Genomic DNA, 25,591 nt, shown 5'->3' on the forward strand with positions numbered 1-25,591 from the left:
CTGAAAAAATCTAAGAACACCTTTTCCTTTTAATAAAAACAAATTAGGTGGTAACTTTTGTTTACATGAATTCATCTGTTTTTTCTTCCTTTTACTGCCAGATACCATTGTTTGCCTAAAAGACACTTTATGTTCAAAGAAACGTTAGTTCCATAAAAATGTAGCAAAAAACCTACATTAAACCAATATAAGAATCCACAGTGACAGCAGAACAGTATCATAGCATTTAATGGTACATCTGCAGTGCATTTCACTCCATCAGCCAAAAGATGCATTTATACTACAGCTATTACATTTGGAAAAGAGTTTAAATTACAGAAGCTGAGAAAGCTTCAAAGCAAATCTCAATCTAAGCACCTTGATCTTGATGGCCCAGTTAAAAAAAAAATTAAGATAGAGCCCCTCTTCATGAAAATGCAGATCAATCGTACTTAAATCAAGTTATTTTTAATTTCCTTTTATAAATCAATTAAATGTACCAACCTGGGGGTTGGAGCATTTTATTTCAAGGGACTCAAGGTCGACGTGGAGGCAGACGACAAACGAGTGTCTGGATTCCGGCCCTGAAGAAAGCAGTTTCTGTGAAGTCACAGCTAAAGTAGAAGTGCAGCCCATTGGTTCTACCAAATTAAGAGTCATCTGTTGTCCAAGAAGGGTATATACACTGAAATGATGCAGACTAATTGTCCATGGAAAAGCATCACCTAGTGATTAAAAAGAAGGGTGTTAAACAGTTGAACAATTACTTAATAAAAAGTAGGGTATTAATTTCACAAAACTAGCAACAGCCTTATTCTAAACCACCTTAGAAGTCAGCAAGTGCAATCCACAACCATTAAATTGATCCCAAACTGTCATAAATATAATTCAACCATTATTTCCATGCTATACTTCAAAATCTAACAATAGCAATACATTTGTTACAACTTCTAAAAACTGAAATCCACTGGGAATTTTAACTCCAAACTGTGAACATGTACAACACAGTCTTCAAAGAAACCTTTCTTCTTCATATAATTTTCCTCAAACTGAGGAATATCTAGAAAACACTCCCCACTTTTTTCAGCGTATGGATGGGGTTCAGGGGCAATTCCTTCCATTATATATATATCTGTTTACAGGTTGTAATACTAAAAAAGTGAATTCTTTCATTTAAAAGGTTGCATCTCAATACAGTGGTGCTGCAGAGTGAAGCCTATTCCAATGCTCACAGGACAGCTCTTTCCACTGTCTCACTTAAACTTCCTAGATGATGGATTTTCTAAAAATAAAATTATTATGGACATTTACTTAGCACTTAATTTCTTATATTTAGGAAGAAGCCTACCCAGAGAGGTTCCTGGCATCCTACCAGGAATTTTTATCAGGAATAATCACCGAGGGAATTGGGGGTGCATAGCTGAACAACAAAATGCCTACAGCTTCTGTACAATCAGTTTTCTTTAGGTTGTCAACAGATGAAACATAAAAGTTTCCAAAGCAGGATCACAGAACTATTCAGGTAGATCTCTAAAGGGCCAACAGGAACTCCTTTTGGTAAAGGAAAATTTTCAACAGCTCTACCAGCTAGAGTTGAGAGAATTTGAGCACACAGATTACAGGAATTGAATGAAACTTGAAACAGAATCCCTGTGGTGGGTTGACCCTGGCTGAGTGTCAGGAACCCACTACAGCTGCTATCCCTCCCCTTACTCAGCTGGACTAGAAGAGAAAATTTAACAAAAGGCTGGAAAACAGGAGGAAATAATTCACCTGTTACTGTTCATGGGCAGAACAGATTCAACTTGGGAAAGACCATTTGGAGCCAGTTGGAACTGGCTTTGTTGGATTTGAGGAAAGCTTCTGGAATGTTCTCAGAGATGTCAGCCCTGCAGCCCACCCCACTACCAAAACCTTGCCATGTAAAGCAAATACAATCTCACATATGACAGCCAGGTCCCAGAGGAAAAAAATTAGGCTCTGGGAGAAACACTGAACCAAAATTCAAAGAATGCTCAAAATACATGAGGAAAATAAGGCAATCAAAGATATGTGGATAATTCTAATTTTACTTGAAACAGATACAGGTTTTTGCTCTTCACAGGTATAAGAACATAATATTTTAGGGGTCTTTTGAGTTTTTTTGTTTGGTTTTGTTTTCTTTAAAGAAAATCTCCATCCCATTTTTCAGCTTTCCTACTGAGGAAGTTGGGCCTTTTTGTTACCACTTGAACAACAGAGTCTGTGCCCAGCATGTGAATTTTCAATCCACCAAAAGCAATTGCCTGTCCCAATATGAAGTAATGTAAAAGCAGCTGGATGAAGTGCCAGGTCTAGACACAGCAGGCTGCTGAGCATCCACAAACCTCAGCTATGCCTGAAACAGTCTTCATCTTTGCAGGGAGAACACAGAAGGAGAAAAGTTCTCCTTCCTGCAGGAAAATTCAGAAAGTTATTTGGTATGAAGTTTTATTTTTCAAAATTTTGGCCTAAGCCATGGATAAAGACTCCAAATTATTGCCCCAGAAGCATGGGAGCCAGTCTTGAGAATCAGAGGAGAAAATGGCAGACAAAGGTACACTGGGCTGGGCCCCTTGGGGTCTCACAGGACAATAAAAAATTCAAACCGGTGTTTTTAAACAATATATGAAGAGTGTGTTTGCTGCCTGGTGTGACCTACAGTCAATAATGTACTGCTGAGAAATCACAACAGTAAGAAATAGCACCAACTGTTAACTGTGACCATTTAAAGAAATTGGAAGGGTTTTGAAATTAAAAGAAAGCTCCATTCCAACATCTTTTTACCATATTATTTTAGTAAGACTTCTATTTTTTCTTCCACAGGTGGCTTCAGCAATATATTTATATGTCCAAAAGTATATATCAGAAAACTCTCTATCTCATCCTAGGAACAAACTGAAAACTTCAATAGTTTATTTTGAAACTATTACATACTGAAGAATTTGGTTCAAAGAAACTTGAAAATATTTTCAAAAGGTTTGCAGATTAAAAGTTTTGAAGCAATTAATTCATGCATTTTTCCAAGTTCAGTCATCCAAGAAATACAAAAAAATAATTGTAATAGATGGAAAAAATTCAAATGCAAAGTCAACTCCAATGGCATGTTTCTAATTATTACATATGAACTATGTTTTTCTCTGTGACCACCACAGTAAATTAACATAGTTTATATTTCATGGATTAGAAAGAAAGAATATCTATGGAAAAAAAACAGTGGTAGCTTTACTAGACTGCACACAATATCTAAGTTAAAGGGAAAACTATGATAAAATGTTATCAATTTACAGAAACTGCAGTATGTTGAAAAAATACTGTAGTAAATACACAGTGAATTTACAGCTATGAAATTCCCCCAATGTCACCAGTTACCTCCTCTTCAGCTCAATATACATTGTATTGCTGTTCTAACACTTCACTGGAACTGTGCACCTGATAAATCCTTGTTTTGTTGTTGTACCTATATCTTATTTGGTTTTTTAAAAATGTACCTTCATTCATTTCGAATTTGTTTTATGAAACTATTAAAAAAATAATTCAAAGCATCTAAACATCAAAAGCAACACTGCTTATAGGATTTTCCCATAATTTAAAGAATGATTTCTTGGTAGAAAGGAAATTGCCATATTTAGCAAAATTTTCTCTACATCTAACCTTGGAATCTACATATAATATTTATTTTGTCACCTCATTGATGAAATTCTGAAATATTTTAAGTAAATTGGGAAAACTGGAATTGCCTTTAGTGGAACTACATTACACTCAACATTTATTATGGCAAGATTGCAAAATATACACATGAAAGTCCACTACTATGGTTGAAGATTCTGGTCAATTCTGATCTATTACTATAATAAATCCTTATTTTTAATTTTATAGAGCACCACCATTGATTTGTATTTAAAAATTTATTATTTAAACTATTTCAAATGCTTTGATAACTTCTTAAATTTATAAATACCACTATCAGGTATTTGGCAGTTGACCGACCCAACCATCAGACATTAACTGTGTTAATCTGCTACTTGCAATGGTTTAGAAAGACTAATTTCCTACAGAATTTTTGAATTATTTTTCCAATCTATAAATAAAAAAATTGGTATGTGGAAGCTCTTTCTCTGGTACTTATTGATGCATTTTGCTTCTTTGCTAGAGTTAATCATTAATGCTCATAGTAAGACTTCCCATATGCATAACGTACAGCATTGATAAATTTAAAAATTGTTATGTTTGCTTTCATTTTTATGAGGTATCTATCTTTATTTAAAAAAATAGATTGCAATTGTGGTATTTGTACATGATGTTGTGTATACAATACTGACAGTTCTGCACAAGAAAAATTTTGTTTGTTTAAAATCAGTAATGGTAGGAGAGAGGTCATGAAAGCTTTATCATGCATGTGCTCTGGGATCTATTCCCAGGCTTACCATTAGTACCCACTGCAATCCTTAAAAAGCAACCTGACTGCTGTGTCTTCATTTCCCTTTCTGTACCCACACTGCAGAGTCTTTACATGGATTTCTAAAGCCCTCATTCTCATGGGACACTGCAGTCACTACATGTTAGGTCACTTGTACTCCCCCCCAGTCATACAACAGGGGTTCTATGTCTGCATAACTCCAGCTTTTCCAACATGAGAACTAATTCTACAAGCCATTCTCATGACAGGTAAATTAAACACAGTAATTACTATTACAGATGGTGACATCGACTATAAGCTCGAATAAACCAAAATAGGGTAGATTAAGATCAGATATAAAGAAGAAATTATTCACTACAAGAGTAGCAAGACACTGAAAGAGGCTGCAAAGGGAAGTTGTGGATGCCCCATCCCTGAAAGTGCTCACAGCCAGGCTGGAATGGGCTCTGAGCAGCCTGGTCTAGTGAAAAGTGTGCCTGCCCTTGGCAGGGGCGTTGGAAATAGATGCTCTTTAAGGTCACACACAGACCCATCTATGAAACAGCACACTATTTTAATGTCAAATATTTATTTTAAATATAATAACAGAAAAATTAATAAATTTAAAGGTAAACATTTTAAAAAATCTAATGCAAGATGATAACTTGTAAGGAGGCCAACATACTGCTGTTCTACTTTAAACATTTAAGTGTTCTTTTCAGGTTGAAATCTATATGACACTAATTTCCTATTTTCCTGCAAGTCACTGATGAACAGATTATTGACTTTCAACATGTGTTACAAAATTCTGTGAAGACGTATAATCTGTCTTACTTCACAAGCAAAAGCCATCTTTCAAATTTAAATATTTGGAATAGTGATTCACATGAATGTCAGTGGATGGCTATCCACTTGAAAATGAGAATAAGATTAGCAACAATATCAACAACAATTTTAAGATATTTTGAACACTGCTTTCTAAAAGTATTTTACTCTGTCTTACCTAAAGATCTGTATCTTACTGTATCTGACATAAGTAAACATTTTTAAAAAGATGAAGTCATAAAATTTACTACTATGAAAGATTTACTACTATGTTTCCAAAGAGGAACATTATTATATTTATAATTAATACTATTAAAAAATCAATAATTAAAATAACTGAAAACATAAACTTATAAAAACAGGAAGATTTCATCAATACAAAAATTTTTCATTATTACTCTAAAACTGTGTTTTAGTGCTTTAGCTATGAAAAAGTTCCCTTCATGTCTTCAATTTGTCTTCCTGTTATAAGTGTTTAGATTTTTGGAAGACCACTTAGCAGTCCAGAAGTTCTGACCATAACAACGTATGTTGTCCAACTATAGCCTATAGGTTGGAACTTGGAGATTTTATAGATGAATTGTCAAATATTAAGTTAGATGTGCACAGTTAGATGTCACAACTCACTATAAGCACTTCTCTAAACATTGCAGTTTTCCTCAAAGTGAGTTTCTAACAATTTACTTTCTCCTTAGTAACTGTTTTATATAAAAGGCATCTACAAATAGGTCTTTCTCTTCAGAAGGTGTCAAAACAGAGAAGACAAGAGGTAACATGTACAAGTTGCACTGGGAGAGATTTAATATCAATATAAGGAAGTTTTTACAGTAACAACAACCATTAACTGGAACAGCCTCCTTAGAGATGTGCAGCCTTTCAGGAGCAAAGGAGCAGGGTGTTAGATAATGTCATCTTGGGTCCCTCTGCCGTGCAAATTTGGACCAGGTGATCATTCAAGGTCATTTCCAACCTGGCCTTCCAGGCTTTATGATTCTGTGATTCTACTTTAACATCTTCAATAAATACTACCTCACAGATCTCTGCCTGATTCATTTGTACTCTTAAGAACACATAATGCAATTCAATACCTTACTTAATTGTATGTGTATATTTATTCAACAGAAGTTCAAAAGAATTATTTCATTTTTTACATGGATAAATCCATTTATGGATTACTTAGTTATTTAGAATGACTGGGTTACATGTTTCTGAATAAAAGTACTGTAAAAGCATTCCTACAAACTAAAATTACCTCAGAGATGCAGCAAAACTCTGTAAACACATGGAAAGACCTGATTGTGAGATAGTGTATAAGCTATTTTTACAGTATGTTGACATCTTGAGGTCAGTAAGTATCTGAGGAGGCTGAAATATTCCCAAATGACAGTAAGATAATGTTCCCTTTTTGTCCTCTTTTAGTCTTTCATGTAATAAGAAAACTATATCAGTGAGCACACAGCTATCTTAAAAGTGACAATACATACTTGTGGAAAAGCTTTTTACTTATACCTTCTTTAGAATGACCAAAAAATGGCTATCAGGAAAAGCACTGACTACATATAATTTCTGAATTATATGTTGACTACATATAATTTCTGAAAGATGGTAACATGTCTGACTGTCCCTAAAGTCTTGTTTGAAGACAGAGCAATTAAGAGACTTTCACAATACAAGACCATAAAAATTATTTACCTCTACAGGGGAAGAAGCAAAGAAGGTGACTTTAAGTGGTGAAAAAAACTTTGAAATGATCTATTTAAGAGGGAGTCTTGGCATGGGAGAAGGCAATGGCTGCATTAGAGACTCAAAATCATCAAGACTGTGAGAACTTCTGTTTGGCATTATTCCCAGAGCAGAAGCCATACAAATAAATTCCTTACCATAGGCTTTATCCCAAGCAGGGGAATTCTTTTCCCTCACTAAGCTCTTTCCTTCAAATCTGGGTCTGACAAAACTCAAATAGCAGTATCTTTCATAAATGGTTTCAATTACATCATCAGTTTAAAAGAAACAAAAGACTCCCATTAAATGTCTCTTCTATCTGTCACTATGATTAGCAAATAAGATCATTCCTACTGAAAATTATTACGAAAACCACATATACCTTTCTCTGTTTCTTTCAAACTTTTTTTCCTTTTCATTTGGCAGCATCTCTAACATGTTTTTCAATACTAAAAACTACAATTTTATTTTCATTTCCATGAATTAAGGTAAAATACACAAAGGAGAAGAGTCTAATATAAGTGGCAGATCAAAGGGAGAAGAAACACAATGTTATAAATCCAAACAAATTTCAGATTGCAGGAGCAGGACTAGCTCTTGAATGCGATTTCCACTTAATTTCTCATACCCTTTAAATTGTTTATATTTCAGCAGCAAGAGAGAAAACAGAGTAATTTTCTCAGAAAATGCTGTCACAAAAGCAATGGAACAATTACTGCATCTCCCTCTCTTCATCTTAGAATCAATACACAAAACAGCAAAAATTCTTTTAAATAATATAGTTTAGGAATACAACAATGAACTAACTGTACACCAATGCCCTGGTTTTTTCTGGGATAGACTTAATTTTCTTCATAGTAGTTGGCATATGCTGTTCTGAATTTATGCTGAAAACTGTGGATAATATGGGCATGTTCTAGTAATTGCTGAACAGTACTTAAGTATTTCCTGCTTCTCACACTGCTCCACTAGCAAGTAAACTGGGGGCACAGGAGGAGCTGGTAAGGGAGACAGCCTGGTCAGCTGACCTCAAAAAACCAAAGAAACCAACCAAAAAGAAAGGCTGGAACACCTGCCTCCTGACAGGATGCAGCAAATCAATCTGTTATTTTGCTTTGCTTGCACCTGCAACTTTATCTTTTAAGCTGCCTTTATCTCACTCCTAAGCTTTCTCACTTTTGACCTCCTGATTCTTTTCTCCATTCCACCAGGGTGGAGGAGTGAGTGGCTGCGTTCAGCCAGAACTGCTGGCTGAGGTTAAACCACAAATACTGGCATTTCCATGGAATCCAAAACTTAGTTGTGAGACTAGCTTTTACAGAAATCATTAAAATAAACCTGGAACCCAAGGCTCAAGATAGCTCAGAATATTTGCCTCACCTATTTCCAGTATACAATTTTTCATATATATATATATATATATAGATAGATAGATAGATAGATAGATAGATATAGATATAGATATAGATATATGGAACAAGATGTTTACATCAGGATTTATTCAGAACACTGCTGCAAGTCCATTTACCATTTATTCTCATTATTTCTAAGGGCTCAGTTAAAAAAAGCCAAAACACAATAAAAAATATTCAACATGAGCAACTTGTGTTCACTTGCTAGGTCCTTTTCAGCTTATCACCTCCTTTCATTTTTTGATCAATTGCAGAATGTTAAAAGTTGACCCTTCCCTCAAGCTGGTGTAAAACTCAAAGCCCTATCAAATATTAGCTTTTCAAATAAGAACTACTGTATTTTTCTCAACGTTTACAATTTTTTTCTTCAAATCTCTACAAAATCCTTGCTACAATTCCTAAGTCACAACAGAACACAGAACTGTTACCTGTAAGGATGGCCATTAAAGCCTCATTATTTTCTTTTGACAATTTGCTCTACTTATGTATTTCTTTTCTCATTTTACATTGAATCATAGAATATCTCAAGTTGGGAGGTACCTATAAAGATCAAGAAGTGCAACTCCCTGCTCCTTGCAGGACTACCTAAGATTAAAAGCATCCAGAACACTGAGAGGCTTAGTACCATGACCACTTTCCTGTGCAGCTTGTTCCAGAGACCAACCACTCAGTGAAGAACGTTAGTTAAACGTCCAGTCTCAATGTTACATCCAAGACCTTGGTGGGATGAAAAGTTTTTCCTAACCTGCCTCTTGGAATTCCTAGCCTGCCTCTTCTGTCTTGGAATTTCCAATTTACTGTCACTTCCTGTTGTGTCAAGATCATTGGCTACAAAATAATTTGAATAACAAAACCAATGAAGGAAAAAAATTATTTTAGTTTCAAATATACAAAACATGACAGAACTAGCTCTTTGATGATAATTTCCATGTTGATTTCCATGGGGCCAACCTTGTAAGCAGTATTTCTAGACATTAATAACATATAACAACATTCTGCAAAAAAAGCAGTACGAAATCAGAAGTTTTCAAAATAAAATGAAGACAATTTTCATGACAGAAATGGAAACTAAAGAGAAAGGTTTTTGAGTTTATCATGTTACCTTCTTCCAGGATGGGTCTCAGCACAACAAATGGGATTTCTTGCAATGGTTCCATGTGTTTGTGTCCAGCACTCATAATCTTTATCTGGGGCAAGCAGACAACAAGGGTGCCAGGCATACTGGCCTGCCCATGGTACCAGTTCCGCACAGTCCCAGGAATGTCACCTGACACAATAGTACTGGGAGAAGGCAGGCTGTCATTGGGAAGGAATACACAACAAGACTGCACTTCAAGCTGAAAAAACAAAGCAAAGACAGATTCTCAGAAACAGATTATTTTCCCCCTCACTGTGTATTCATATTAGTACAAAATCTGAAGTTATTCATCCATCACAGTTACTGAAAATAGTCTTACCTTCTAGTTGAATTAAGAGAAAAGATGACGCAAAATGCTGGGAAATAACATATGCTAATAAATTATGATTATAGAAGGGGAGAAAGCAGAAGGATGTTTTTTCTGTGTACATTCATCAGAAAAGTGTTGCCATATAAAGTGAAAATACATATATCTACATTTCAACAGCTTTGTACAAGTGCAATTCAGTCAGAGAATGTTCTGAATGAGAAAGCCCTCCACTTTTTACCTTTCATTAGCTTTGTTAGCAATAGCTAAGTCTCTAGAACTAGCCAACATTTTATATGCTCTTACTTTCCATAAAGAACTGATTCAGGGAAAATTCTGCCTCTGCTTAATAAGCAACATAATGAGCATGTACAAAAAAGGTAATCATTAGAAAAACTATGAAAAACACAAACTTTAGAGAAAAAACTGACTTTCAAACAAATGGAGAGGTGTATACATTAAACAAAGAGAAGGAGATAATAATAAATTGATACTTTTATCCCCTTTTCAATGCAATTCAGAAACAGTACATACGGTTTCATAGGAAATAACATTTTTTGTTCTTTATTTTCAGTGCCCTGGAACATGTCTGACCATTTTGCCATCTTCTTAGGAGCTTCTAGTGATGTAGAGTGAGCCCAAACCAAGAACTCGACTTATCACAACTTCTTAACTCAGAGGTGATGTAAGCTGGGGACTGTTAGTCTTCCTTGGCTCTTACAAATACCATTCTGGCACCTGGATATCAAAAGGCTCCAACAGCCTGCACACTCGAAAGCTTTGTTAAGCAAATACAAGCTATGATTCAGTTCCTTGCTTCACATTGCTTGGAAAAACCTAGCATACAAATTGCTGGACAATATCTTATTTGTAGATGTGATAAAAACATTTGTTTGCTGCAAACTTAGGTAACACTCTTTTGGTTTGACATTGTTAAAGACAGCACAGCTTAAAAGCAAAAACCAAGATTTGTACTTCATACTCTCCCCTGAAGGATATTAGGTCTTTAGGACCACAATAGTGATTTGTAATAGAGCAGGAATTCCACAGCACTGTAAGTACTTTGCCAGCCTAGTGAGTATACAGATATTCATTTTTATTTCAGCATTTTTGTACCCTTTTGCTTAGACAAACTGACAAGAATTCACTGCAGAAAAATATAAGTAGAATTCTGCAAAAATAAATACATTGGTTCATGAAGTTTGTGTTTGTTTCTGGATTTAGAACTGTTTGAGTTGTAAAATGAAGCTAATTACATCTTTGATAAGTAGTTTATTGATCCAAGGTTGCTGAGTGTACTTTATTTATACTGAATGAAAAGCTTGGGTGTATTGTAACAGATGTAACAGATTTGGATTTTTTTAATGGTAAATTAGTCTCTATGTCAATCTGCAAAGATTTTTACAGTGACACAGATCGTGTTCTGGTCTATTAGTAATAGGCTGTAGGTCAAATCATTGTGGGATAATGATAAATAGATGACAAAAGCACTTATGAGCAGTATAACTATTGTTTTATCCATGCATTTGCTGAGTAAACAGTTTATTAAAAAATCACCCATTCTTCATATACACACACACACATATATATACACACACATCTATGACGATTAATGTCAAATGCTGCCTGGATATACAAACCATGTGGTAATAATCCAGAAATTCCACCAACTTGAAGAGATACTATACTCCATCACATTGCCAGCAGCAGGATCTATAGGGCATGTTTTACAAAGCACTCTTAAGAACAGATCTCAATACTCAGTAGAGTTTTGCACTTCATTTACAGGTTAATACAGCTTTGTACTAAAGAAAAGTTCTTCCAATCACATTTGGTTTATTTTACTTTGCTGTATCGAGAATACTGAAGTAGAATCACACAAGTTTCACCCCTTTAAATTCCTGATGGAAATTCCTTTTTTACAAAAGCAGCTCTTTGCTACTCATTTCAAACAACTGAATGGGAGTTGGACCATGAATTTTGTTGGGCTTTAAATGGTATCATCAGGCCTCCATATGTGTGATGGATACACTGAGCCCCCTTAACCAGACCTGCAGTAGCTCAGTACAAGCTCCAAATGAGGTAAAAGCCTGAGCTGTAGCCAGGTCAAGAACTCCAGGAAACCCACAAAGAGCGGAGTGACCCAATGAGCATAACGCCTGATCATGTGAATAACACTTGAATGTGTTTTTTCCAAGACTCAGTTATCAAAGAACAAAGAAAGCTGCGAGTACAAGGAGTCTCTTGCACACCCTTCCCATTGCATGCAGTTTGACTACAAGCCAACAACAGCCTAAGTGAACTGCCTTTGAGCTCTCCCTGCCAGGATGCCTGCACAGCAGGGATCTCCCCTTGAGCTGGGACACCTTTCAAGGCTCTTCTGAGAGGCAGAGAGGCCTTTCTACTAACAACAGATCTCTGGATGAGTTCAATTCAAACTTTCCCTAAAGTGCAACTGGTCTGCACACCAGTGACTCTCCCCTTGAGCTGGGATGCCTCCCAGTGTTTGGGATTCCTTATCTGAGACTGAGTATTCTTTCTGTAACCCAAGGCAGAGAGATCCCTTGCCTGCAATAGATCTGGTAAACTGCTGATAGCATGGTAAATTAATATTACTGAAATCCATGTAGGTAATTCCTTTAGACAGACTGTTGTCAAAGTCCAAGACTAAGACTGGACCTAAGCTTCATCAGGAGTTCAGAAAGCAAGGGGATCCACTCTGTATTTCATGACTCAATGAAAGGACTTTCTTACTCTTTGTATTTCTTCTCTTAGATATAAACTGTTGTCCAGATCAGATCCAGCTGCACCTAAGCCACAGCAGAGATCTGGCAAGCAAGGAAGTCCAGTCTGAACTTCATGACCTAGCGCTTGGGTTCCCTTACCCTTTTCCATCTTTGGCCTCCATGTAAATAATGCCAGATTTATTCAAATTCTATTTTCCCTTGTATATTTTGACCATTAGTAAATGATAGAGTGAATCTTGCTATTGATCTTCACCAAGTTACACCTTTATGAATTCATATTAAAATCTCCTTTGCTAATGCCTTTGATGATGATTATTTAAGTTACTCTAAATCACTCATTCATGACAAATTGGTGCAGTCAGCAGGATCCTAGATCTGGATTTGCTAAAAATTGACAACATGTAATACTACAGAATTGCTTACAGATATAGTTGGCTTACCTGCATTTCATTTAAAGTTTTATATGATTAACAAATTTTGCAAAACATTACTGCAAGATTTCAAAGTCCAATACAATGAATATATGGCAAAAGTCCACATTTTAGAGCAAATTATGCCATGATTATAATCACACAAGAAATCACCAACTTGAATGCACAAAGGCCCAATAAGTGCAAAACTGAGCTGCACCTGTTGAACTTCTTGGAGGCAGATTCACAACGATCAACTTCAATGGAATTTGTGTACATTTAACTCGCAGAATCTGGAAATTTGCCTACAAGTTCCAGTGAAGGAATGGAAGGGTACACCTAAAACGATAGAATTATATGCTGGACAAAAGTGAGAATGTGTGCTACAGATTGCTTCACCAATCGGAAAGTGTTTCAAAATATATGTAATCCAAATTCTTAAAATTAAACTACATCAATAGCATATATTAAAGCTATCATATAAATCTTTTTACACTTTTTAAATAACTGTTAAACTGTGTGCCTAAAATTGTGAATTTAATGTAAGATGTGACTGATTTATGTAACTGAATATAAATCTGCAGCAGTAAATCTTGCATTAATGTAAGGATCTGACAATCCAAGGGAAAGAAAATGAAGTAATCTGCCAGTAAGAAGTCCTCAAGCTGGGGGTCAGATCCTGTTCATGGAAACCATCTGGTTGGGACCCTCCAAGCCACACCAAACACAAATGATCTTTTAAAAAAATATCCTATTCATTAATGCTTCGCAGCTGCACTGAGTGTTACTTCATTTTTCCATGGCAACATCCTTTCTGTTTCAAGGATCTGATTTCAGTTTTGGTAGCAACATGTTCGTTTGCCAATACTGAACACATTCATGTGTTAAAGAGAACGAATTATTACATTCTTGAAACAGGATCACCCCTTATTTTCATTTCTATAATGTCAAGGCCTATATATGCTAAATAATGTACACAAACGATAAACCAATGAAGCAAGTAGTATTTTCCCTTCTACTTCTAAAACTTTAAGTAAAGCATAACTCTATGCTCTACACTTTTACAAACATGTAAGCCTCAAAATGTCCAACGACTCTTGCATAAAAAGAAAAGTATTAGGTTACTGGAGTATTTTTAATTCTTATTTTATAGAAAGGAATGTTGTTCACTAGAGAGAAGAGTGAAATAAATACTGCTGAAAAATTAGGTCTTCCTAACTGAGGAGGGCGGGTTGGAGGGAAGAAAAAAAGCCAGTGACTGCCCAAAAGTGCTATGAAGAGGGACAAGTTGTTCAAGTCTTTTCAGCCTTTCATGATAGTAATAACATAAGATTCCCTTTCATAACCCACATTTAACAGCTACATAATTCAATTAGAGGTACTGGAGATTTTCTACAAGGCGACATTTGCATGAGCATGTCTCTCCAGGGAAGTTGCCTTCCTCTGAATTAGTCATCAACCCTCATAGGCTCTCAGCAGCAAGGCAATGTGTTTTTCTGGGTACAGAATAACATCTTGCAATGACTCCCCAGGCTGCAAAGAATCACTGCTTACACACCTCGTGTGAGGGTCCTGGTGCACTCAGTATTGTAAGACTCTAGCCCAGCCTCCAACACCCAAATTTGTTCTACCATTCAGACCATCCGCTGCTGAGCCAGACATGCAGTGTTTGTTACAATTGAGCAGAAATTCTTGTTTTGAAGGTAGACAAAAGTAAAAATGGTATAAATGGAAAGCAGAACACATAAGAAAAGGAACTAAGAGAGCAGGCTACCTGTACATAAAAATGACCCTAATAAGGATCAGATATATTTTCTTTGACCAATTAAAACACAGTGTCATTGTGTTTCACAATATTCCTGTTCCTTCCCAAGAAAACTTTCAAAACATTTTAAAAGGTTTTATTTAGTTACCGAAAGCACAAATTTTTGTTGGCTTGTGGTAAGTAACCAACTTAAGAAATAATCCTATCTCATAATTGCCAAAAAACTGCTGAGAGCTGTAACTGCTAAATTACAAGTCACAGAATCTCCTCCTGATCCCTGGACAACGACACAATTCAAAGAACAGGAACACTTATCAAATCTGTCCTCCCCTTTCTTGCCTTTCATTGTTTCACTTTGTCAAAAATTTTTACAAGTTATACGCATTAAAGAAAATAAAATTTTCAGTAGTTTCAGGAAAAGGATTAATTTTTTTCAAATAAATTCAAGGATATTTAAAGACATGTGACATACCTAAGTTTTATATGTAACAATTACATTATTATGTAGCTGGCACTTGTTGCAACATTACTCATTAATTAATTTATTTTTAATACAGATCCTTCATTGTTCTCAATGGAATTCAGCATTAACAGCCAATTAAAAATAATTGTGTTTATACTGCTTCACAATTTTAGCAACTATTAATATGAAGAACATGTGAAAAATGAGTATTACCTTCCTACACACAGTAACTGCCAAAAAGACTTCAAGGCATATAAAATCCTACAACAACTAAATAATAAACCAACTTTTTATAATTAAATATGCAAGCCTTTTCACTTAAATACCACTACTCCAATGCATAAAACCTTCATGCAATATTCTATCAGAAGCAAGCCAGGGCTAGGGCTAAGCAAGTACCAGCTTTGGATCCAAAATAAACTTTCCAGTTACTTTGGTTCCAAACACATTTACTTACTCTAACTTCCACTAAAAGAATAATCCTTTGATGATTTTAAGTTATGAAGCTCAGTTTTATCTGACGACAACTACAGACTTTTCTGTTCTAAAATCATGTAACTAAAAGCTCCAGGAACATGAAAATTAGCTTTAGAAAAAAAGCCACAGGGTCTAAATGCTCCAGCATTTAACCATTAACCAGACAAATTATTCTAGAAATTTCCCTTTTTCATGCCAAATAATAATACAGAGACTCTGTAAAAACTTATCATTTAAATATAGTTATACATGTTTAATAAAATGCACATTATGTATAATAAAATAAATATACTTGAATTGCAATACAGAGTCATGATACTCACTTTCTCACCCTTTATATATTGCCTTGCACAAATTTCCCATTTGGGCAGGTATTGAAAGAAACAAGCTATATATATGGCATTTGTGCTGAAAACCATAATAAATTAGACATAGGGACGACTAATAGTAATAAAAAGAACAGCAAACATGTCTATAAATCCTTCATATTTCACAAGAAATAACTATTGCATATTTGTGTGGAAGCATGGTCTTGAAATTTCCTGCAGTGCTTCCTTGGAGTCTGTTGAAACGTTTCTCTGATAACATGTAATAAACTCCTGGGAAGGTACTGGCAAGTACCTTACAAAGTACAGTTAAAGAATAAGGATGAAACAAAGGGTGTGAGCTACTGTATGAATTCAAAGGGCTGTTTAATTTCAACATAGATAAAACCAAAAAATATCATTTCATAGTCGTAATGCTGAAAATAGAAACGATGACTTTCTATTTACAGAAACCTGTATAAAGCAAGTAAATCTAGAACCTCAAGCACCAGAAAAAGTACCCAATACAAAAAATCCTCTGCCAGTATGAGCCCTATTCTGTATGTTAGGTAAGAGAAATAGGTATTTAGGAATTACTCTCTGAGACAACCCCTGCCTATCACTGCCATCAGTCTTCATCTCCACAGAAAGAAACAATACCTTATTTTCCTATCTAGTAACACACAAACTTTATGGTTGGTGCTTTATTCATTCCTCAAAACTAATTCAATTTGCTGGTTGCTCACAGCAAACATGTGCCATGAAAAATGTGGGAGCAGAGTACTGCAGTCCTGATTCAGCTTTCCCCTTTATAAAAGACCCAGCTCTGCCTCTTTGCCATTATTATATTATTACTTTTATAGTGACTCAAACTGTAAGCTGCATTTATATAGGGAGTCTCACTGTGCTAGAGTACCAGCCAGACACATAACAAAAACACACTGCTTCCTTCAAATAGATAACAAATTCTCTCTCTTATCTACACATTTTAATCTACAGTGGTGAGAACATTAGAAAGAAAGGAAAATAAGCAAAATAGTCATGAAATAATGATTAAAGAGAAAGCTGAAAATGAAATAGATTTAATGGAAAACATCTCAACTTCACTATGTTCTGCAATCAGGTGACAAGTCTCAAGTTCTTGCTCAGGCAAAACCCGAACTTTTAAACTTTATAAAACTGTGAATTTTAAGTACTTTTTACATGAAAGAGGAGTGACACAGACACACATTCTGGGATGAGCCTGCATATTATCAAATATGCTGCTTGATAGGAGGAAGGAACAAATATTTAACAATTACTTTCTGTAATAATGACAAAAAAACTTGCCAAAAGTTGTAATTAAGACTTTTCTTTGGCAGTTTTTTATGAATGTATAGTTCAAGAGGCACAGGTCATAATAATTCCAAACTAGAATAATTTCTCAATAAGCACTTGATAAGTACCGGGAACAATTCAGTCATAATTCTAGCACTTCTAAGCCATCTAATATTTGTTCCTGCAATCTCAACATTGGAGTCCTAATATGGCATCTATAATTCTACACAAAAACTGTTTTTACTGATCAGCTGCTACAATCTAGAGCAGTATAAACCAAAATTATTTATTCCCAGCTGCCATCTCCTTGTCCTTCATGAAAAAGCAGGCAAGTAAGCTGCTGAGACTTCACTGTGTAACAACAGCAATTGTATCATACACTTCAGGAAAATATTTATCTTACACACTTTCCTGAAATAGTTTTAGAAAAAAAGCATTCTGCAAATCTAACTGCAGTGTTTGTGATGCAGAAAAGTGTGACAAGCAATTTTTATTAATATAATTTTTGAAGGATCTTTCCCTTTAAATACAAAACAGCATTTAAAAACCTAATATTTTAAAACCAAAGCATTCTTTGCTTAATTTACCCAAAAATCTTACTTTATTTTTCATTCTCTCAGACTTTGAAACTACTGAAATAAGACAATAAAACTTGGTAGCTCCTTTAAAACCTCTCTAATAAAAAGCACTAGGATGCAGAAAAAGTATCATAAAGTCTGGAAACACACAGGGGTTTTTTTCACTTCCTTTTCATCTTACCTGAAGTGTAAGGCACTTAACTGCATTCCACACTATTCCAATAAATTCTTTCATCCTTTCCTCAGGACTTCTGCAGTTTTCAGATGAGTTCAGCACAGTTTTCACAGGGAGTGACAAAGGACGAGATTCTAATGCAAACAAAAAAACTCAGTTACAAAAAGAAATCTAAGCAAATAATATACTTACTGATAGCAAAGAAAAACAACTACTGTACATTCAGAAAGTCTTTCTCTCACTGTGTATATCTCATTAGGCACATAATAATTATGCTCACTAGGCACATAATAATAATGTGTCTGTATTAGTTTTGAACTTGTCAATACAACAGCACCAGTTGAGCCTTGTGAGAAATACAACACAAGAAAATTAAATGTTCCAACTTCTTCAACATGAACTGCTAAGAAAATATTATGAAAAATGTTTGACTTAAACAAATTAAGACAGTTTTCAAAGTGTGATAACCTATTTGATGATGCAGTTGAAATTCAAGAGGTTTTCACATACTTTGCTGCCGGTGTCATCTAAAGGTATCACCTTTCTAAAATTGTAAGAAATGACAGACCACACTAAATAACAGCCTTTAATTAGTTTTCTTTGAAAAAATCCCTTTAAAAATTTGAGTATGCATCAAAAAAAAAGGCATAGAAATTAAACTATTTTCTTACTTTGTCAAATTTTAAGGCAGTAAAGTATGAAATATTTCAGCAAAATTCATTGTTTTCTAATAAAAAGATACATTTCCTTAAACTGTTATTTAAAAACATGAATATGAAAAGATTTTAGAAATATTAAATTAAATATAAGCATATTAGAACTTCAAAACTGGACTGTGAGTGGTGCAGAGTTCCTTCTGACATGTTTCACAGAATATCCACCTCACTGTGTATTGGGATACCCATAGAACAACCATCAGCTTATTTGATATTTCTAGTGTTGTCCTACATGTTGTTGAGCTGATAAAACTGCAGGAATAAATTACAAAGACTTCATGACTTAAATTTAAACTAAATTGAAATCAGTGTGTGACAATTTATGTCTACCAATTTTACAGCTAGGAGAAATCTGTGGCATGAAAATCACAGAAGAATTCTTAAGACAAAATTATGTTATCAATTGATCTAAGGAAAGCAAAAATACCTGGTCCTTGATATGCATCACTGGTTCTTCAGCAATGCAATGGACATGGGAAGATTTAAAACTGAAACATCTAAGTTGTGACCTTTTGCCAAGAGAATGCAATGTTAATGGCACTGGATGAATTAATCTGTGACATTTTCCCCATCAAAGCTAGAGTTCACTAACATTATCAGAAAAAATCCCTCAACAAATAGTAGTTTTAATCATCTTAAAGAGAAATGGTCACTTCATTGAACTGATGGAGAATCCAAAGATTCAGAGAGGTCGTCAAAAGAGTGAAAGAAGATTTTTATGGCTGCAGGATAATTAGTCCCCTCAGAGATTCCTGGCTCCAATTATGGATATGTTAGAAGGATAAGGAATGAAAACTGGATTGTGAGAGTGTAAAAAGCATGACATTTCAGAACTGTTTGTTGTCAGCCGCACTGGAGAGACAAACATGTAAATTGTCCATCTGGAGAAGCAGCATGCAATAGCTGTTTTATAACACCTCACATGGACAGCTTCATGCCATGATTATGTCCTCCATCCCCATTACAAATGGATTAAGTTAAAACTAAGAGATTAATTAGTCAAGGAAGAGCTGTTCTCCTTTAACTTATTGCCCCACCTCAATTCACACCATCTTCTGTGCAGCCCTCTGTGCAGTCAGGCCCTACACTACACATACACTACAAAGTAAGAATCAGGAACACTTGAGTACCAAGAAATATTAAAACAGGAGCCATTGAAGCACAGAAGTCTGTGGGTAAGGGTGAGAACAGCACACAAATCACTGTAAGACTCCAGGAATTTCACAGATAGGATGCTTCAGGTCAGGATGAGTAGGTAAATACTATGTAAACCTACATATTCTACAATGCATACAGTGCGTTCCTCATGAGTGGGATTTAAAGCTAGATTTCGTTCCCATCTCCCATATTTTATTTGTAGGAAAACAAATAAAAACTGCTAATTCTCTCTCAATTAGCAGACAACAACAACCTGTGAGTTTAAAATAAGATTAGCTGACTGAAGTACCTCCTGTTTTTCTTCATTTATGTGTCATTAAAATCTGCAAAATTCCAGGAATATCCATGATAAAACCAGCTTTGCTATAATCCCTCAAGTTCAACCAAGAGATTAAAAAAACCCAAAAGTCTCAAAACCCAGCAGAAAGATAAGGAACCATTCAACCATAAACCATGGAAAATAGAACAGGAATAAAAAGTAAATTGGGGTAGAAAGAAGAAACAAGCAAAGAAGTAACTCCTGAAGAGAAAAGAAGAAAGTAGTACTATTTTTTTTTTCCTGTACTGTAAATCCCAGAATTTTGCCTGAAAGGATGCAGGGAAAGAAGTGTCTAATTCCCTGTCAGGCAAGGAGATCAGGAGATGATATTTGCTAAGACATTGTCAGGTGTGGCTACCATGTGTGTTTGGCCAATCTTCTAGAGTAGACATGTAAACTGGATCAGCCTCAGCTGTTCTCAGTATGAAGGTAATTACTAAATTACTAAAATAATTATGCCACTTAGCTACTACTGAACTGAAAACCTTGAAACATTTCCTGACAATGTAATCAGTCTTGCGTTCAACCCAGGTGTCAGCAATTGCTAGACAGAAAATATGATTTGTATGAAATACTTCCAAATTGATGAGGGGACAAAAAAAACCTCAACAAAGTGGGGACTGCTTTAGGTTATACCAGTTGAATAAGAAAAACCCAAGAAAATGGTGCACAGGAACATAAAATGCTCTTATTCTTATCTTTTAGTCCCTTACTGTTTAATTGGTGCTTTTGCACACATACACCACATCAATGACACATAAGCCACCACACTTACCAATTTCAGAACACACTGGTAATGAACAGACTTTAAAAAAAAAGAAGGACTCATCAAAGGAGTAATTTTTGTAACTCATTTAACAATTTCTGGTTAAAGTACAGAGGTAATTCCAAGTTCTGCAAAATTAATCATTAAAGTACTCACTTTGTAGGAGATGCCACCAAGCAAGACTTATAGGTATAAATTCTAGTTAAAAGTGTCTTTTTTATTTAGACAAATGTCTCCTTCTTTGTGTTTTTTTAGCCTACTAGGAATGAGTGTTTTCAGAACTTCTATCCAGAAAATACATAAGTTTTAAAAGTAAAAAGAACTTTTGTGTAAATAATACTACTCTGTGTTATTAATATTCAGTGACTTAAGAAATAGAAAAGGGAAAGGAGAATTTCTGAGGTACGATTTGGGACAAATGGACATTTCTTCAAATAATTCAATGCAGAAAAAAACAGCGACTTCCACTACTGGGTTGAAGAATATTGATAATCTGTAGGCACTGATGGACTCATGCTTTCCTCTCTCCTTACAGCTAGCAATTAAACTAAAGAAAAATACCTTATTCCTGATTTCTGTGTGGCACAAACCTGCCAGATCTCAATCTCTCTGGCACAACATGGACTCCTTTTCCTGTCCCACTGTGCCTCAGACCCCTCATGCATGAAGAAGGCAGCAGCTTCTTTCTGGCTGGAAAAGGTCATCCTGCTGCAGGCAAATCCACAATTTCACTGATGCCCAAAAGCTCAGAGCACTCCTCCTTCAGGACAGGTCCACAGCCAGGCAGGCAGGCAGCAGGACCCTCCTCTGTTCTTGGAATCCTGGATGCTGAGAATTTTAAACTTTCTATGCTTAGAAAGGCACAGACCCACAAGAGAACACTGCAATTGACCTGAGGCTGTGGAGAAGGCTTTAAAAATTGATTGATAGCACTGGGATTATGGCTCTGTAGTTGGTTAGAAGTGTGTAATATAACAGGGTGGAAAACTTAGAGTTTGGGGTTTTAGAATATAGAAATAAATATGAAACAAGATGGAGGTTTTAGGGTGGAGGCAAGTTGTTCTTTTTTATCTTCTTCCTTCTTATTCATGGCTTTGGGTGATGTTTTGTAATTGGACAGAAAAGTCTGCATTGTAGGCTTTGAGGGATCTGTTATTGGGTTAAAAGGGAAAATAATCTAGGTGTCCTTTCTTAATTGGATAGTTTAAAGGACCTTGTAAAGAGAAATGGTTAGCCATTTTGTGCCTTGCTAATGAAAAGCTGCAGAACTCATGGTTGTGAGGCTGTTTTACTGATAAGAAATAATAAACATCTGAGTCCAAACATAAACTACCATCTCAAGCGCCTTCAATCCTGACCTCGAGAACCCACACACTCTGTCACATCTCATGGTCCTACTCAGAATGTGTCTGTACCATGACCTCACCAGGCTGAGCAAGCTTTCCTTCCACCATCACATCACCTGCCATACAGCCTCTCACACACCAGAGGGGAGCTAAGCTGAGGAAAATGCTGTTACAGACTGACCACAGTTACCAAGAGCCATGGCAGCAAAACACATTGAAAGAAAAAAGCAACCAGAGGAAAATGTTCTCCTATCACATCGCTCTTGTTTCTAGGGAGATTTTTCCTCTAGCAAAATTGGAAGTGGTCTGCATGGAGTCAGAGCACTCACTGGGATTTCTTTTAACAGGTATTCGGTTTCATGAGTTAGATATGTCTTTCCATGAAAAAATAAACTCAAAAATACAAAGGTGTTTACATCAAATACAACACCCTAAGGAACTGATCAAGGGTTCTAAAGGATTAGAAATAAGATCAAAATGCCGTGGAGGAGAAAATTCAAACATTAAATAACCCCCCAAAAATGAAAATGGCCTACACACACACACACACACATACACACACATTTATTTATTTATTTTAATTAAACAGAAGATTAATTTTCTGTATATATAAAAAAATCCCCCAAATTACCCCCTAATTAAACCCCAAACAGCCATCACCTTTTAAAACCTGCAATTTTCTGTAAATCAGCAGGTTTTTGTTTTGTGTATAATACTACATAGAAGTAAAAATTCGGTGAAACTTATTACATAAAAGCTTGTTTGTCCATAGGTTTGCCTTCCAATTTCTCTCACAAGTCTCTATATTTTCATACTTGCAACACAACAGAACTAAGCATATGTGGTTATAAAGATATTTTATAAAGATATTGTAATATATAAATAACAATATTTATAAAGATATTGTAATATATAAATATATTACAAATCATCTAAACTTTTTGACAGCCAAAGAAATTCTGTTCCCAATATAATACACATCCATTAAACAATTCTGTTCTGTGATTAAATATTAAAGGATTTTACAAATACAAGGAACTGCAAAAACACAAAGGAATTCTTTTAAAAATACTTTCTATCTTAATGTACCATTTTCCCCACCATTGAATTTCAAAGTTAATCAAAGCAGCAGCTCACTGAAACCATGCAGAGAAGCTCAAACCTGCATTTATCAATGTTTTCTGAACCATCAGTGCCCTTCAAAAGTCTTTCACTAATATTCACGTTTTATTTGTGAGGTGTCGTAAGACAAGTTATTCCCTACACTCCCTTTCCTGGATGAATGATACTTGAATTGTTCATTTTCTAAGAATAGACTATGTTAATTACTTTTTGAAATTTACACTCTCCGTCAAAATGTTTCAGAATGAAAGCGGTACTTAAATGACAGCAGGAAGTCCTTTTAAGCTTATTAAAATATGCAATATATTTGCCAGCATACTGAATAGTCTTTGCATAAATAATTTCTTTGCTAGCCTTTGAGCATTTTTGCATTCCACTTTATTAGCAGTGCAGATAATACATTACTTTTATCAAGATAATAACTGAGCAACACAGTCCCTGACAACTCATGAGAGTAAGTCCCTTATTTTCAGGAAAATGGCAGCAGAGAGGTGTAGTGACTAAATTTGTGTGCTCACCCAATGACTTAACAGCAGACTAAGTGTTAAAACACAGAGGCTTTTAACATATGTCAATAAACAAAGACAAATGTGATATTAATGTTGTGCAACAAGAAAGGATCTTTCTGTGTGAAAGTGTATGTTGGCTCGGGAATGCCTATGGTCAGCATTTTCTCCCACCAAATTCCTAATGATTGCTGCACTACTTCTGGCAAAAAATACCTATTTAGTTCTGGGAACAAAAATAAAAAAGGACTCAAACTTTTGTACAAATCAAAACCAGCCATTCAGAGGCCAAACGGAGCTACCAGATTAGTAATTACAAAAATGTGATGTTTGTGTGTTCATATCTACAGTCCATGCCTGAATTTATCTTAGTATCACTTTCCATTCCAAATACAATTTATACCATGAAGTAAGAATTTCAGCTTTTGGATCTGCAGTAAGTTCTGATAAATGTGGAATTCTGCCTAGTACTCTGCCTTTTTAAAAATACACATAAAGTTCCTTAGTTCTTTAAATATAACCTGAAAATAAATAACAAAACATTTGTTCACTCTCAACACTGAATTTCTTCCTACAGAAAGAATGTTTGATATTCTACATTGGCTTTGAGTTACTAATGTTTCTGAAATTCACACAGTGAACTGAAGAAATCATGCCACCATAACAAAAATGTTAAACATTTCACTAGCTGACAAAACTCAGAAAAATTCTTTTTGATAGACATTTGACTGTCCAGACATTTAAAACTTTCTATAAATCACTTGTTCCTGGACACCTTCCTTTTAAATAATCCAAGAATTAAAGCACATTTATAAAAATCTAAGTATTTTCAGGCACCCTAGGTAAATGTGCATCAGATTTAAATTCCTGATTTTTTATTCCCTCAAGTATTTCACTTAATTTATTTAGCATCTATTTAATTTCATTCATCTTCCCAAATTAATCATCAGGCATACATTTCATAGCAGGCATGAATAAACGATAATCATTCAGTTCATTGAGCAGAAATAGTGACTTACTAAATCAAATACTTCAGATAATCCATTGATTTCTCACCAGCCAGACCTCTCTCAGATTTGCCAGGTTTTTGCATTCCAACAACTAATTTTAGCAGGAATCTAACAATGCATTCTAGTCAGACTTTAAGAAAAACAAAAATCAGTAACTGCATCCAGTTTTGCTACGTGCAGCTCCTATTCTGCTACACTGAAACTTTTTGGTAGAAACTTTATTGATTTAAAATAAAACTTCAAATAAAAATATCACTTTATCTGGCATCACCTGGTCCAAATAAAAAGAGATGTGTTTAAATTTAAAGCCTTGTCCTTTCTTCAGTTTTGTGTAGAAGTACTTAAGAGCGGTTCAGAAATATCTCGTGTATACTTTGAAAGAATTTTAAGAATGCCTTCTGTAAAGCTTTCAAAATTCAATTACTAACACTTCCCATAAACCCCAAGAAATTCCAGTTATAGTAAATATCTAACAAGCAATGCAAGTTTTATTATATCTACACTATCAAATGTTAAGAAGTGATTGAAAGAAAAGATGGGAATCTTTCTTTGCCTGGTTTCCTATGGAAAGAAGGCTTATGCAAGCCTATATTCCCTGCATGTGCGTTCAA

At 35.1% G+C, this 25,591-nt stretch overlaps 1 protein-coding gene across 1 annotated transcript in view; it reads right to left on the reverse strand.

Moving 5' to 3' along the window:
* Positions 1-25,591, reverse strand: part of VPS13B (vacuolar protein sorting 13 homolog B) — a 429,559-nt gene that overhangs the window by 196,450 nt on the left and 207,518 nt on the right. Inside the window, exons 22-24 of the mRNA XM_059490125.1 lie at positions 18,044-18,171; positions 9,458-9,692; positions 484-704 (exon numbers count right to left, since the gene is read on the reverse strand). Of these exons, the coding sequence (XP_059346108.1) occupies positions 484-704; positions 9,458-9,692; positions 18,044-18,171 (584 nt within the window). The remainder of the gene's footprint in view (positions 1-483; positions 705-9,457; positions 9,693-18,043; positions 18,172-25,591) is intronic.

The sequence above is a fragment of the Ammospiza nelsoni genome, chromosome 1, assembly GCF_027579445.1.
Source record: "Ammospiza nelsoni isolate bAmmNel1 chromosome 1, bAmmNel1.pri, whole genome shotgun sequence".
Taxonomy (NCBI): domain Eukaryota; kingdom Metazoa; phylum Chordata; class Aves; order Passeriformes; family Passerellidae; genus Ammospiza; species Ammospiza nelsoni.